The sequence below is a fragment of the Chanodichthys erythropterus genome, chromosome 3 (assembly GCF_024489055.1).
Source record: "Chanodichthys erythropterus isolate Z2021 chromosome 3, ASM2448905v1, whole genome shotgun sequence".
NCBI lineage: Eukaryota > Metazoa > Chordata > Actinopteri > Cypriniformes > Xenocyprididae > Chanodichthys > Chanodichthys erythropterus.
The window spans coordinates 21,913,721-21,928,468 of record NC_090223.1 but is presented as its reverse complement, the minus strand read 5'-3'; the positions used below and the strand labels follow the sequence as shown (position 1 = coordinate 21,928,468).

Below are 14,748 nucleotides of genomic sequence, written 5' to 3'. Positions count from 1 at the left end.
CTGAAGATAAAAGAAGACAATAAATCTCCCAAGATCTCAGCAGAAGTTCTTTTTGAGAATTAAAAGAGGTTTAGAAGTTGAATTCTTTTTTAAATGTTTGGATAACATTATGGTGATCAGTTTTTCATTAGTTGCACAGTTTGACTTTTATGTGTGTTTGTGGTTTTTGTAACAGTGTTTGCCAAAACCCATAATTTGATGCAAAAATGCCAGAAACAAAGATGATCAGGTGATATAGTTTCAGCATCATAAAGTAGAATAGTTCACTCATTTTATTCCTGACCAGAAGTGGTTGGTTAGGGTCATGTTATCTTGTCGCCAGGAACTATTTGATGTTTTTTTTTTTAATGGTTTAAGTCATCCCGAATCGTGCTAGAGAATTATATGTTTGTTCGGAGCATTTTGTTTTGCAAAAGAGGTACAGTATAATGGAGATTTCACAAAGAAACTTTTGTTAAAAGATGAAGCAGCATTGGATCTGACAGCAGCTGAATCAGCTGGGGGGGGTGGGGGGGGGGGGTTGTGTGCAAAATCTTTTATTAATATTATAAGTGAACTTCAAAGGACATAAAAAAAAATCCATGTCATGACCCCTTTAATAAAATACAGAATGCAACGATTAAATGAACAGTGAAAGTAAAAGAAGCTCGTACAATATATTCTTAACAAGCATAAATAAGCATGAATATGACTAGTAAAAGACTAGGAAGGCAACATTTATTTACTAGACAAAATAAATAATCTAATATGATTCATATTCTTTTGGTTCAGGTATCGGAAATCGGTATTGGCAAAATCATTATTGTAAAAGTTCTGGAAAGAAATGGCATCGGAACATCCCCAACAATTATAATTATATATAATTATTCTTTAATATTTTCCCAACATGTCATCAAAATTCACAACTCCACAAAATACCAAATAGCTAAGCATCTGTGTGTGCCACGGACGCACTGTACGTGCAAACTAGTCGAGTCATGCTACAGCTCTTATTTACTTCTGGGTCGCCCTTCAGCCGCACGAGTGTGTCACCACAAAAAATCACCTCTCAGTGCAGTCGACACGAATCGTCTCTTCCTCACTTAACGCCTCTCGCTCTCCCAATGTTCTTCTCCTTCACGCCCCCCACCCCCTTTCTCGTCACTTATTTTCACCCTTTTTGCGTTCATGCCTCCCCAGATTTCATTCTCACCAGCTCTCAACACCTCCTCTCTCTCTCTCTCTCCCGCCACCTCTCCTCACACACACACTCTTCCTCACATCCCTGCCTCTCTTCCCATCACATCGCTGGCTTCATCGCATCTCATCGTCTGTGTCTCTCTGCCACGCACACACACTTGCAGTCATTCTCTGACTCTCACACGTGCCAGCCGGCTCTACATCTGCGTGTCCTGCGGCTCGGCTGTGGTTCGTCTCCTCTCTGGAGCTTGAAGGAGGGCAGAGAGGCCATGGAGCACAGCCACATCTTCACCGTACTGTCCACCAACTCCAGTTCTTGGAGTCCTCGCGGTTGCCCTCTCGGACAGTTTCCAGTCATTTACTACAGTTCCTTGCTGTGCCTCGGCCTGCCTGGTAAGAAAAAAATTCAGGATTAATAGTGCACAACGCATGTTTTCATGCATGTATTTATGAAATGCTTGGTGTGAGAGGAGTGCATCGACCCCCAATATTCACATTTGTGGGTGATCAATACAGGTTCTTCATGCAGATTTGTATTAGAATTATTTAGTGCATAATGCATGGCTTTATGCATGTCTGTATTTGCGAACTGCACTGGGGTGAGAGAAATGCATCCCCTCCAGAGTTCACATTTGTAACCAATCAATAGTTGACTGCCTAGAGCACAATGTATACTTTTATGTACACTTTTGTCTGTGTAGTTGTAAAAAGCATTGGGATGAGGGGGGAGCGTTGTCCCTAATTTTTACATTTGCGCATATTCTTAAAATGTTCCCACTTAATCTCGATTAGTAACATCCTTGAAAAAATTTTCCGTAACCTTGTGAGACGCAACTGTGAAAAAACTGTGTTTCCAAAGGTCATCGGTGACAGGACAGAATTCAGAGTCTCACATAATTTCCACGGGCTTATAATCATATATTGGCAAGAAATATCTGTTATTCCACAGATGATGAAATTAGATCCGGCTCTAACTGGAATGACCTGGGGAGCAAGACAGATGATGCATCAGACATCTTGAGTAGTCATCATATTAATTGGCCTCTGGCGTTTAATATTCACCCTAAAATTACATTTTGTCCCTCCACAATTGGAGGTTGATTTCTCATTTATGACAATTGGTATTATTTGCAGGTGCGCTGCAAATTTAATCGAAGCATCTCTCTCAGGTCGGATGGCGTGTGGCACAGTTTCAGCAGAATGATTCGTTGTCAGATTGAGATAAATCACCGTGCCCTTGAGCGAAGCACTCAGCCTGAGCAGTTTACACAAATATTTTCATTTGCTTTCGGAGCCAGTCAGTCTTCCTGTTGCTCGACTGCTAAATAGCAGCTTGAATTTCAACGGGTTTGTGGGACAAACAAGAAGCGTGATGAGATGAGATCTGAGTCTTTATTCAACACTGTGTGAAAGTCATCACACCTGGCAGTGATTTGGGGTAGATGGAGGTGAAGAAGAGAAACCTCTCAAAGGCATTGTACACAAAAAGTGAGAAAAGCATGAAGAACGGATGGGAAGAGAATGGAAAGAGAGAGAGAGGATGACTAAAAGCAGGTGTGATTAAAGAGGATGAAGGTGAAGAGTGAGGTTATGTTTACAGTAGTAACAAATAACATTTATATAACAATGAATATATAATAATATCTGAAGGAAAGTGAAGTAAATGTATAATTTTTAATCACATTTTTGCTTTTGCAAATCCCTTAAACTTAAAAAATGCAAATATATCATGTATATCATCAGTTAATTAAGAAATATTGTAGTTTAACACAACTAGATGAAGTATAGCAAAATGCTATACTTAAAAAATGCTAAATGAAAATAATTATGTGAAATTAATTGTGCATATTCAATAGTATTATTGACATTATTCAACAGTGCTTCTGATCTGCCTGCACTGACACTATTATTTAAGAGCTGCTGTGCAGCCAAATTATGTACCAGTTATCAATGTAAAGCTGCTTTGACACAATCTGCATTGTAAAAAGTGCTATATAAATAAAGGTGACTTGACTTGACTATTTAGAGCATCAAAATAAGTAGGTGTTCATCTGTCAGTTTTTCTAGAAGCTATTTAAATTTCCAACAGGGACAGGTTACTTGAACCACGCAAAGAAAGAAAAAAAAAAAGAAAGAAAAGAAAATCACAGTACAATCCAGATAATAAATCGTGGGAAAATAATAATGATAATTTCCTTCAAATAACTTAAAGTTCAACTGCATGGCTGTGAACTGAGAGGCAACTTGTAAAAACCTGCAATTTACAGTTTAATAAAATTTGAAGAGCATTGTATACACTCAACTGCATTTTCACTGATCAACCAGAAATAGTAGAAACCACAGAAATATGAGTGGGTTCAGATGAGCTCATGCCTGTTCGATTGATCGCTGGAGGTGAAGCTCATTAAGGTCACTAATTGGAAGAGGTTGGTCTTATTTCATTGCCTTCTTGCACTGAAGGCTTGTTTGATTTATGTGTTTTGGTGATTTCTATTAAAGATGAAGGGTTTTTATCCAGAAAGTCACTATAATATTACATCTGCTGGAAGGTCACAGATCCGCCATAACGATCCTCTTGCCGGCTGTACATTACCCTGGTGGTGTTATTTGCCACTTAAGAGGTGGAGCCAATGATTTTCAATTTAGGTAAATGATCCGGGGCTCTCTGAGAGCTCACCGCCTGTGTGAGGAAAGTGTTTGTGAGCATTTTCGTGTTCATGGCAGGACCATCAGAAAGTCAGGAAACCTGAGAGTTTTTTATCTTGTCAAATCTGAGCTAAATGAGATATGAAAGAGATCTCATCGGCAATGCAGTTGGGTCTTTTGAGTTTTTGCAGTATATAATATGAATATTTTGCACAGATTCTTTATTACAGACTGATTATTTATTTGAACAGACAAAAGTTGAGAAAATTGGAACAAAATTATATTAAAAATACAAAAAAAAAAGTTGTCACTTGTTGAATTAAACACTCAACATTGTAAGGTCATGTGACAACAATGCAAATGCCTGCTGAATACTGTGTATATGCTACCATATAGAGCTGGGTAAAAAAATATTGATTTCTCAATTTTTAAAAATTTAATTTTTTACGAACCGATAACGATTCTTAAATCACAAGAATCGATTAGTCTATCCTGCTTTCAGTTGATGAATAAACGGACCATAGCGTGCCTTGCAACCAATAAATTGCAATAAGATTTGCGCTTTATTTTTTATATGAATGTCTAAGATTTCAAATTCTGTCCATTTTATTATGAAATAAAAAAAAAAATACTGTTTTTGCGCTGTTTAATGATCACTGCATAGCAGTTCAGTTCAAGCAAAGCGCCAGATGAACTGATCGTCTTCTCCACTTTAATACCAGTTACAGCGCAAAATAAATATGAATGAACATCTGAAGGTATGGTAAAAGAAGCTCTATAACTTACTGAAATCCGTATCATGCCTTGTAATATATCAATCAGTTTTTAACCGCTAAAAGACATCAATAAAACAGCTTATAATATCATGTAAGTCACATTTACCTCAGGAAAACCATATTCAGTGACCATAAAATCATTAGTCAGCTAGAAAAATTAACTCTAGAGAGGAGCATTTTACTAAATATATGCACCATATTACATATGCATTATCATTTTTAATGTTCTTCAATATTTAATGTATGTTTGAATAAATCAAAGTTTTATGACAGCCACCATTTAAATAAATAATAATATAAATAATAGAAATATAATTATGTGATTGTAAAGTTAGTATTATAACTTTATTATTATAAAAACTTCATTGAGTGTAAGTACAAATCAGTTCATTTTAACCTTCAATATTGTATAGTAATGTAGTACCAAGTGACTCCCATGTATACTTTGCAGCATTTGAGATTTTTTTTACTTGAGAAAATTTGTATCCATAATCGCCATTGAATCGAATCACAAGCCTGTGAATCGAAATCGAATCATGAAATTTGTGTCAATACCCAGCCCTACTACCATATACTACTTCATGAAAGGAAAGCATGCAGAATGCAGTGCAATACACTATTCCATTCTGACACAAATACATGTGGATTCAAAGCAAACTGAGCCAATTGGTTGCTCCTGTTCTGGACCCTACAGAGACCTGCACAAAGACAGGAGTTAAGTGAAATCAATATGCTTACGATGTTGACCACAGCTAAATGGAAATGTCAGGAAATGTACAACCTCCAGGCCACGGTGGATTCGTTTTGTTTGTCTAAATAAAGTACATTCTCAGTGGGGCATCTGGAGAGATTAATCCAGTGAAAGCGAAATCCACAAACAAAGGTACAATGGACAGTGGAGTATGAAAAGGAAGAATAAAGCGGATGAGGAAAGTAAAACTGGGAGTTGAGAGCAGGATTTGGTGAATCTGGATTTTATTTTTGACTGCAGTCTTAGTGACACTCTGATACACATGAACACACATAGATACGACGTCTGCAAGACAAACTGATCCACACAGCCAAAGGCATACTGATTCACAGTCTGAAAGAGACGACTTATAACTTAAAGACTTACTGAAATAAACTGTCAGAATGAAATGAACACTAATATTACATTTTATTTTAAAAACGAATTAGATGCACATGAGAGAAAAATTAGTAAAATTAGTAATTTCATAGAAAATATCAATTACTATGACAAACAACAACAACAATAAATAGCAAGGTGAAGAGGAAATCAAACAGTTCCACAATAATAGAGTTCAGGCTGTTGTCACTGAACTACTCAGACACAAAAATAACCTTCATTATCCTGTTAGTGATCCACAAAAAAAGAGTGGGTTTGACACTAGAAAGCTTGTTTTGTGTAGCCTGTAGGAAAGACAAATCTAAAATGAGATCTCTATTGTTTCTTTAGAAAGCAATGCCATCAAAAAGAGACATTTGTCTCTTGAATCTCAGGATTTTCTCTTTATAAAACACCCCATGTTTCGGAAGAGCTCTCAACTGTGCTCAGATTTGCTAAGAAGTCTCAACTCAATTAAACTCAAACATGTTTCATTAAATTCTCCAAATCCATATTCATTTTATAGCTCAATCCTGGGCCATCACTAGACATTAGAGATAAAGGTCATGTAGCCTGGAATATGTAGACAATATAGATTCTGCACAATAAAGCTGTGCAGAATCATCTGACAGTAATAATATATTAAAGACATCAAAGTACCGTGAGAGCAGTTAGAGAGCAGATGGCTCGGTATGCTTTCGATTCACGATGATACATCCATCGATCTGCGCTGCAAGAAGTCGAACAGACTTAGGCTTTGTCCAAAATCCCCATCCATAGCCTTAAAGGATTAATTTTTTAAATAAAATATTTGAAAATATTTCCTGCTAATTTACTCACCCTCATGTCATCCAAGATGTCCATGTCCTTTTTTCTTCAGTCGAAAATAAATTAAGGTATTTGATGGAAACGTTCCAGGATTATTCTCCTTATAGTGGACTTCAATGGCCTCTAAACGGTTGAAGGTCAAAATGACAGTTTCAGTGCAGCTTCAAAGGGCTTTAAATGATACCAGACGAGGAATAAGGGTCTTATCTAGTGAAAGGAACGGTCATTTTCTAAAAAAAAATGTAAATGTATATGCTTTATAAACAAATGATCACCTTCCAAGTGGTTCTGCCAAAACCGCACTTTCGTAATCTTCAGAAAGCTTATACTGTATGTCCTCGCCTTCCCTATTCTACTTACGGAAAAAATGGAACTGGTGCTGTGTTCGTTCCGTAAGTAGAATAGGGAAGGCGTAGGACATACAGTGTAAATTTTTTGAAGAATACAAAAGTGAGGTTTTGGCGGAAGCACTTGGAAGGCGATCATTTGTTTATATAAAGCATATACAGTTATATTTTTTAGAAAATGACAGATGGTTTCGCTAGATAAGACTCTTATTCCTCGTCTGGTATCGTTTAAAGCCCTTTGAAGCTGCACTGAAACTGTCATTTTGACCTTCAACCGTTTGGAGGCCATTGAAGTGCACTTTAAGGAGAAAAATCCTGGAATGTTTCCATCAAAAACCTTCATTTCTTTTCGACTGACGAAGGAAAGACATCTTGGATGACATGGGGGTGAGTAAATTATCAGAAAAATTTTATTTGAAAGTGTGCACTCATTCAATCCCACAATAACAAGTGTACAACTGATGTATGCTTAATGGCTAGAGAATACCCATAATGCACTGTGAGAATCGCACGCCACATGAATTCCTGCACCTAACCAGAAGATGGCACCACATCTGAATCATCCATCCATTTTCCAAACCGCTGGTCCAATGTGGCTACAGCGTAATATCATACATGTATAAATTCATTTTTAATTCATTATAAATTGTTTAATTAAGGTTTATAAATAGTGTCCTTGATAGAGTTCAAGAGCTGCCAGTTTTGATATTGTAAAATTAGTAAGAGTAGTATGCGGTTCCAAATTCAGCTAATTCTTTTTTCAACTTTCCGGTTGGTGTTAAACATGATTATTTTAAAAATAAGCTGAAATAATACTGGCTGATGGCTTCAGCACAAGCAAATACCATGGATTATCAATCTCCTTGCTCGGTAATGTTATCTTTCAAAATTCAAGTTTTTACTTGTGGAACCCGAATGTTGCACTCTGTATACGTTGCATTGTTGTCACATGACTTCATTATACGTTTAATTCAGAAAGTGGAATGCAATTATCCAAAAACGTAAGTCTGCATGTGTAATCAAGATTGTGTAAACTGTATTAACTTTTAGCAGTGTGGTAAAATAAAAGAGATCAGAATCACAGCTTCAGTCATCACATGGGAATTGGAAAGTCGCTATATAAATGGAAAGACAAATGGAAAGATATAGGCCTACTCTTACTCTATACTGCAAAAATGATAACAGTACTATGCTAGTGCTTTTCATCTGACCAAATATACATAAATTCAACTAAAATCTCTTTTGATTCTCGAAATAAGCAATAAAATGTTCCTCTGGGAACAGTGCTCTGAGGACTGCATCGTGCAAGTTCAACTGTGAAAGAGATAGACAGCTTGAAAGGTAAAATAACTTTTCTTAAAACTTGATTATTACAGTCTATGCAAAGGTTTCGATCTAACCCATCTCTATCTGTCTCTCCATACTTCTATACATCTTGAAAATGATGTTTGTGTGCCTGAGATTGCAAGTGTTTATGCAAATGATGATGTGTGAGTTTGAAGCTGGAGTCTTTGTAATTTGTAATCAGCTGATGTTCTGGAACTGTGAAGTGCGATTCTCCAGACTCCTGACTGGCATATGTAATCCAATTCCATCTTTATTAGCAGCCCGAATGACTGTCAGGCAGACAGAGACACACCACGGGTGCAAAACACTTTGAAGTTTTCATCCAATATATCCTTCCATATAGCAGCCCATTGGCTACAGTGAGGCGACGGTAGGAAATTTGCTGCAACTTCTGGTGATTGCTTTATAGGTTAACACACCCCAGAATGTTTCCTGGGGTCTTTTGTAACGAGGCTTTATCCACCATGCGTCCCCTACCACGTATTAAATTGTTTGGCTCAAACAAAGGCAGCACTTCTCTGTGCATGTTCCTTTATCACAGTGAGAGGTCATGACAATCAGTGGTCATTTCTTCTGCTTGTACATATCACGCTGCCTGAGTGTGAAAGCAGAGTAGTGAAAGGGTTAGAAGAGGAAGGGGTGGATGCTAAGGGGTCTGTGTACCCTTGGGCATTTTTCCTGGGTCATTGTGACCTGGACGCAGAGCACTGCATAAGCACCAGTGTTTGCTGTAATTGTGCACTTGTTGCTGCTGCATGTTCAGGTTTTATTGAAGGTCACAATGAGACAGAGGTGAAAGCTGTGAAGGAAAACAGGCAGGCAGAAAGAAGAGGGGCGAATTGAATGACAAAGTCTCAGAAGGTCAAGATCTCTTAAGTATTTGTATTACATGTGAATGTGTATGTGCACATGGCTGCCATGTGTATGTGTGAGTGTGCACGTGTGTACGTGTGTGAACATGTGAATGTGCATGTGTGTGAATACATGCACAGGATTGTTAATGTAAGCATCTTAACATGCATGTGAATGCATGCGTTCAAATGTATCTGAATTGCACTGCATGTGTGAACTTATGCATGTGACTATTAGGGCTGGGACGGGGCACCTATCTCCTGATTCGATACTATCATTATACTTGGGAACTGATACAATATGTATTGTGGTTTTTAAGAATTCCAATTCTACAGGTTTTGCGATTCGATATTGCTATGTTTGCCTTTTTACCTCCAAACCATGGGGGAAATTTAAATGATACACTTATACATGATGGTGCAGGTCATAGTAGATGTCTCTCTGTCCACCATTCTTTAGCCTTCTCAGGGCCCAACAATAAGGATTTTACTACTAGCCTAACTTATATAAATTTCAAATATTGTTAAGGACAAGTTAACTGAGCAGCAGCAGGTTTATTAGGCTGCTGTCACTTTAAGGGCTGCACAGATCCAATATACTATTACACATGCTTTTTATTTCTCAACTGTTTATGTTCACTTAAGATATAACTTACTATCTTTACCAGGATACTCAATGAGACCGGCATTTTTTAATGTAATTTTGTGTGAATATGTCTGCTCAAGCACAAGAAGATGTGAAAGAGAACTCAATTCTGCATTCACACGCTCTCTGAGAAGAGGCTTTTTCAGGGCGCATGCTTCGGATGTATGCACGCACAAAACATCTCACACTATTGAATTGAGTTCACTTTCGCGTCTTCTTGTGCTATAATAATTTAGATTGGCAAGACTTAAAGGGATAGTTCACCCCAAAATGAAAATTAGTTTTATCTGATTACCCCCAGCCTCAGGGCATCCAAGATGTAGTTGACTTTGTTTCTTCGGTAGAACACAAATGATGATTTTTAATTCCAACCGTTGCTGTTTGTCAGTCGTATAATGCATGTCAATGGTTACAAAATCTATGACAGTAAAAGAAAAAACACGCACAGACAAATCCAAATGAAACCCTGCGGCTCTTGACGACACATTGATGTTCTAAGACACAAAACGATCAGTTTGTGTGAGAAACCGAAAAGTATTTATATAATTTTTACCTCTAATACACCACTATGTCCAACTGCCTCGGGCGCACGCATGGCATCCTGTGCATTTAGTGTGTATGCACTCTGGTGTAGTTTAAACATGTTGTCTGTAGTACAACAGTTGTTATACAATTGGAAGTAAACCACTAAAAAACATGGTTTTATTACATCAAAACTTCATTTTATTTTGTTACTGTTTGTAAGGGCTGCTTTACAAATAAAAGGACACATACAAAGATCTTGTTAACATACCTCAGTTGGATGTGGAACAACTTTAGTACATTAATGCGTGTGTTGATATCCAGCCGAAGAGCAATCAACCATAACTTCAGGCGAGCAGGCTAAGAAGTTGGGAATATGCATGTGCATGTGAATGCATGCATATTAAGCTGAGTGTATGCGTGATGTCAGTCACATGCTTTGCATGCATTATTGTGACTGTGTGCAGTAAATAGGAAAGACCTACATTTTGTATCTATTTGAGGTGCTTCAATTCCAATGCAATATTGTGTGATTCATTCTTACACTCGTAGGTTTAATAAAGAAGCATTTTCTCTCCTTTTGTATGTGTCATAATCTTGCAAGACTGACTATAACACATTCTCACCCACCCCTTCCTCTCTCTTCTCACCATCTCTGTTCATTTCTTCTCACGTTCCACAGCAAACATCCTCACAGTGATCATCCTTTCTCAGCTGGTGCTGCGACGACAGAAATCTTCCTATAACTACCTACTGGCCCTGGCCGTAGCCGACATCCTGGTCCTGCTGTTGATCGTATTTGTGGACTTCCTTTTGGAGGACTTCATTCTCGGAGCACCGCTGCCCCACTCGCTCAACAAAGCCGTGCAGGTTCTGGAGTTCTCCTCCATCCACACCTCCATCTGGATCACAGTGCCCCTGACCGTGGATCGCTACATCGCCGTTTGCCATCCACTGCGGTACCACACCGTATCCTACCCAGCCCGAACTCGCAAAGTGATCTTGGCAGTGTACGTTGGCTGCCTGATCTCCAGCGTCCCGTATTACTGGTGGCCGGAACTGTGGCACGGGATGCCGGGAGCGAGCAACGGCGGCCGCAGCAGCAGCGCAGGACAGCACGTATTGGTATGGGTCCACTGTGCCACCGTTTATCTGCTCCCCTGCTCGGTTTTCTTCTCGCTCAATGCCATCATCGTACGCAAGCTCCGCTGCCGCCGTAGCTGCTTCCGTCTTCGAGGGTACTCAACTGGAAAGACCACGGCCATCCTGCTGGCAATCACCTCAGTGTTCGCTGTGCTGTGGGCGCCGCGTACCCTTATGATCCTTTACCACCTTTACACGGCACAGCCGGCGATGCCTGGCCCCGCCAGATTGCTGCACTTAGTCACGGATGTGGCGAACATGCTTGCGCTGCTCAACACCGGCGTCAACTTCTTCCTCTACTGCTTCATCAGCAAGCGCTTTCGCAGGATGGCTGGCACGGTGCTAAAGGCCTTATTCCGATGCAGGAAGCAACCACCGCCTTTTTATGCCAGTCACAACTTCTCCATCACCAGCAGTCCGTGGATCTCACCAGCCAACTCCCACTGCATCAAGATGCTGGTGTACCAATACGACAAGAACGGCAAACCAGTCTGCATATCTTCCTGATCGCCAACTCGAGTGATGCCGTACCAATATAACGCTGGCTACTGAGCCAGGCGAGCTTGGGAAAAGTACTTCCCGACTAGTGACGATCAGAAGGTGGCGATCGGTTTATTAGGAAGTGCCTCTATAAGAGATGCAGTGTCAGGTTCAGAGACATCTTGCGGCCAAAATGTGGTTCTTTCTCTGGAAAAAAAATCAAGCAGGAGCGGTCATTAAGCGATAACATGCCAATGCATTTCAGGATATTAATGCAAAAAAAGACTTGATCCCGAAGTCAAGAGAAATCATGAAAGGCTTGCTTGAGTTCTAGGAGAGGACTGTCCAATTAAACCAATATATTGATGTGATTAAAAGAGTTTGTCTCTAGTAGGGATGGGCGATATAGCTAAAATCAAATTTCGATGATATTCAATATATATCTCAATATATTTTCATTTGCATTCCAAAAATTTAAAAAGGCGGCTTTCTGCCGCCCATGAAAAAGACATGATCTGGATAGAACAGCTAATATTAAAAATTGCTTGCTACAAAAATAATACTAGTTTATTTATTTACTAATCTTTTTATATAAATCTCTTATTCACATTGTGTTTACACATTGTTAGTTATGAAAGGATTTGCAAGCATGTAAGTAGCTCTCAATGCTGTTAAACGTGTTGCAAATAGAAACCTTTTTGAATTGAATTGGAAACCTGTCTATATATTGCCAATATTTGATGTATCGCCCAAGGCTAGCCCTAGATAGCACAGTTTTCAGTTGATTGCACACCAAAGTAACATTTTACATGGAGAAAAAGGATTCAAAGCTGGAGCCAACTAGATGTTTTTGTTTGTGAACCACCTTCCAACTCTCACCTTCTCAGCAAAGAGACAGAGCACTCCCTCCCTTTGTGACATTAAAAAACAACGCTGGCATTTTCCTTTAATATGCTGTTGGTCTCCAAGGGCCGGTCGCAAACAGCACAAGCTCTTATTAAAGAATCAAGCCTTTAGATATGTGCTGGAAAACAGCTTCAGTATTGCTGCCTGATGAAGATGAAACGCAAGGACTTCTGCTTCAACAAAAAAGCTTCTGGTGCAACTGACTGTTAAATGTACAATTAAGGCAAAAATACCTTTAGAGAGGAATTATTCTTTATCGTTTAAATCAATATTCTAAGATACTCATTGCTCAGTACATGAAAGGATTTTCTATCACAGTGGCAAACACTAAATAATTAAGACTTTGTAACTTCTACCACACACGTACACGGACTCATTTATCCTTTGCTGGGCAGCCTCAAGAAAAAAAGAAAGCAAAGAAGAGAACACTTTTCAAATAAAATCAATTGCTTTCTCCAGAGTGAGCTATTGGGGAAAACCACATTCATTTATCTTCACAGCGGTGTGGAGTAACAGGCTGCCATCTGGAGTGCTTAAACTGTGGTGCATATATATTTAAACAATACAGCGGGGAACATTTTCGTAGATAAGGTGAACTTAAAAATGTATGATCTCTTTCGTAGACAAGGCTGTATTCACCTGTCTTATTACAGCAGGGCAAATAAGTGAAGGTGGTTCTGCTGAAAGCTGTGAAAAATGGCTTCTTACACAACTGAAAATGGTCACTTTCCATTACAGTGTCCATGTTAAAGATTGAGGCTTTTAGGCTAAAATGGCTTTCAGTCCATGTCTGTTAGCTAGCTTTGTGGACTCATTTGAGGTATGCTCTAGTAGTCCTAAAAGTTGGCAACAGTTTTTCAATTTCAGGAAAATGGACCAAAAATGCCAAGCTATCTTGTTTGCCAGGTCATATAAAACTTCAGTCCTATTAAATACACTTCCATCCAAATAAGTGTTTTCGAAGCTAACAAAGCGAATGAATCATTTAAGCAAATGAATCAGGGCTTTTGAATGAATCTTTTAGGTGAACGATCCATTCTGGTTCGCTTCCATACGCGTATTTATGACATGACCATACGATATTTTTCGTGCACTTAAGTATCGTTCTTTTGAAGCGTGTGACTGTTTTTCTGTCTTTATAGACTGTTTATAGCACATGTACATTATGTGCAATTTCGTTAACTGAACCTACTGAACGAATCAGTGTTTTGAATCCATGTGAGACTCGATGTGGCACTGGAAGGATTAGTTCACTTTCAAATGAAAATTAGCCCAAGCTTTACTCACCCTCAAGCCATCCTAGGTGAATATGACTTTCTTCTTTCTGATGAACACAATCAAAGATATATTAATAAATATCCTGACACATTCAAACTTTATAACGGCAGTGAACGGGACCAACGAGTATGAGCTGAAAAAAGTTCTTCCATCCACATCCATCCATCAAAATATCTAGCTTCCGCAAGACAGCCTTCCGTATTCAACATATGAAGAAAATGTAAAACTCTTGCAGTTCAAAAAGCTTATGCTACATCCTACACCTTCCCTATTCAACTTACGGGAAAAGTGTAACTGATGCAATGCCAGATTACACTTTCTTTGTACGTTTTAACTTGTTAAATATGGATTTTGTGTTTTTTACACAAGCGCATTGTTTTGATTCAGAAGGCCTTTATTAACCCCCCGGAGCTGTGTGGAGCACACATTTATGATGGATAGATGGATGTGGATAGAAGCACTTTCTTCAGCCCATACACATTGGTTCACCGCCATTGTAAAATTCGGATGCGTCAGGATATTTATTAATATTTCTCCGATTGTGTTCATGAGGAAGAAGAAAGTTACCTAGGATGGCTTGAGGGCGAGTAAAGCTTGGGCTAATTTTCATTTGAAAGTGAACTAATCCTTGAACAAATACATTTAGCGAATGAACTGACCAAATTCATCCGAATGAACTAGGGGGATCTGG

General features: G+C 38.8%; 1 protein-coding gene across 2 annotated transcripts; it reads left to right on the top strand.

Annotated features, from left to right (window-relative positions):
* The first annotated feature begins 1,439 nt into the window (after positions 1-1,439).
* gpr139 (G protein-coupled receptor 139) lies at positions 1,440-11,900 on the top strand. Of its 2 annotated transcripts, XM_067371730.1 has the most exons (3): positions 1,440-1,572; positions 9,090-9,092; positions 10,933-11,900. In XM_067371730.1, exons 1-3 carry the CDS (start codon positions 1,449-1,451, stop codon positions 11,898-11,900), a joined length of 1,095 nt encoding a protein of 364 aa, XP_067227831.1. In that variant the 5' UTR covers positions 1,440-1,448. The 2 variants fall into 2 exon arrangements, with proteins under 2 accessions (XP_067227831.1, XP_067227824.1); XM_067371723.1 differs by lacking the exon at positions 9,090-9,092 and having other exon boundaries at positions 1,449-1,572.
* Positions 11,901-14,748: the final 2,848 nt, after the last annotated feature.